Source organism: Parasteatoda tepidariorum, chromosome 6 (genome assembly GCF_043381705.1).
Source record: "Parasteatoda tepidariorum isolate YZ-2023 chromosome 6, CAS_Ptep_4.0, whole genome shotgun sequence".
NCBI lineage: Eukaryota > Metazoa > Arthropoda > Arachnida > Araneae > Theridiidae > Parasteatoda > Parasteatoda tepidariorum.
The window spans coordinates 3,174,689-3,176,893 of record NC_092209.1 but is presented as its reverse complement, the minus strand read 5'-3'; the positions used below and the strand labels follow the sequence as shown (position 1 = coordinate 3,176,893).

Genomic DNA, 2,205 nt, shown 5'->3' with positions numbered 1-2,205 from the left:
TAATTCTGATCTCTTCTTATTGTCACGCTAATGGCATGACAGATAAAACATTAATAACTGAGATAAAATACTTTCAAAGTATTTATTCCTGATGGACAAATGGTGTCATTCATTTGAAATGGATAACACATTAACCATTTGTAATGAATAAATAAAGCATCCACTATTTTTGATGCTTATCACAAGCTTATTAGTAAAAATTTAGTAATCAGGCTGCGCGTGATAAACTTTTCACTTTTCATGGTGATAAGTAATGATTATTTTCAACCACGTTTTCCCATCCAAAGTAAACACATCATCCAAAGTTTAAACCACAAATATGATTCAATAGTGGCAAATTCGAGGTTATTTTCTTATTTGTCATCACAATATGAAGAGTCAAGACTGGGTATGTTTGCTTTATTAATTAATTTTATTGATTTTAAACAGTAATGGAGTGGTTTGCGTACAGATAGTTAAAAATAATGTGTTAAGAGATGTATCTTTGCTTAAAGCGCTATAATTTTTTTGTATTTTAAAGTTACTATTGCAGTGAATTTACAGCGAATTTTTTATTAGAATAAATAGTTGAAAGTATTCTTTGTAACAAATTGGGGTGTTCTATTATTTTTTTTTATTGTGTGTCGAATAGAATATTACAAGACTTTTAATTTTTAAAAATAAAGTGTTGAAAGAAATATCTTTGTCTAAGTGCATAGTGTGATTAATTTTTATTTTATTTTATTGTACCAAATAAAGTAGACTGGTTTCTTAAAGTAAAGTGTTAAATGTAATATTTTTATCGATTTGCGTTATTCTAAATATTTAGATACTTATAGTATCAGATAAATAGAATAAATATGTAAATTAAATATATAGTGCTAGCTTATTAATATTTTTATAACTTATTATAACACATAATATTTCTTTTTGTATTTTAACATTACTATTGTAGTGGTTTCACGGCAAAGTTTCTCTTTTTCTAAAAGAAATAGCTGTAAGTATTCTTTGTTGCAGGACTTTTAATTTTTTTAAATAAAGTGTTAATAATAAATAGAATAAATATATAAACTAAGTAAATAGTTACAACTTATTAGTGTAATAAAGTGTTAAAAGGAATAGTTAATAATTTTGCTTATTATAACAAATAATGTAATTTTGTTTGTTTCTGTTATTCATTTTATAGGTAAATGAAATGCTCTGATTGTTAAACGTAATATTTTTCAGTCAAACTACCATCAAGAAGTAGTTTCAACAAGTAGTTAATTTTTTTAATATATTGTCTTAGTACGTACAGTGCTCCAAAAAAAAAATAGACCACCCTGATTAATTTTTGTTCTAATGATCGGATATTCACATTCTAGGACTCAATCTTAATGGCTCGAGGGGGGTTCATTGTAGACCTCGCCTAAAGTTAAGCTGTCAAGATAAGGATAATTGCTTTCAGGTGCGTTAAAAAGCCCCCCTAGAACGGGCTTGGCTTAATACTTTCTTGGCATGATATAGTTTATTTCTCTTGGCGCTTTTCTTATAACAAGGTTACTATTTCTCCTGGTATGAAGAAGGATTTTTCCTGTCCGCAAGTGTGTAATCGAAGTCTTAGTCATGAGAGGGAAAAGTCTTAGCTATCAGAGGGAAAATTTTCTAAGAATGAAAGAAGCTTGACCTTGACTTACCACCATTTCATGAATAGCTTATCTTGTCTAGCGAAGTGAAATAGATTTATGTAGTGTTTCTGCAATTTTAAATAAACTATAAAATTTCAATTATCAGAACATTTTTTTCTAAGCATTGGAAGTCGTTATTAACAATCGCATTAAATAAATATTTGAAATCTTTAAGAATTTTTTTAATTGTAGTTCAAATCTAATTTTTCATTGAGTACAATTATTACGTCAATTAAATTTAATGAAATCGATCATAATGTTATTACTATTATGATTAATAATTTTAAACCATAAAATTTATCGTCTGTATGAATGAGGTTTGAAAATGCAACACATATAAGAATTTAACATAATATAGTAACTGCACCGTAAAAACATAATTAGAAAAAATAATTATTTTTCTCAAGATTTTATGGGATAATGATTGAAACTATTTCTATGTATTGATATTCAAGCCGTGATACAGACTTGCGAACTAAAGAACTAAATTAAATTCATGTTCAGTACAGAACTGAGAAATCATTCAATAGTCTTTAATGGTATTAACAAAATATTTTCA

General features: G+C 26.8%; 1 protein-coding gene across 1 annotated transcript in view; it reads left to right on the top strand.

The window, feature by feature from the left end:
- The first annotated feature begins 271 nt into the window (after positions 1–271).
- LOC107453895 (bicaudal D-related protein homolog) overlaps positions 272–2,205 on the top strand; it is a 131,696-nt gene continuing 129,762 nt past the window's right edge. Inside the window, exon 1 of the mRNA XM_043044634.2 lies at positions 272–388. Within this exon, the coding sequence (XP_042900568.1) occupies positions 371–388 (18 nt within the window). The 5' untranslated portion in view covers positions 272–370. The remainder of the gene's footprint in view (positions 389–2,205) is intronic.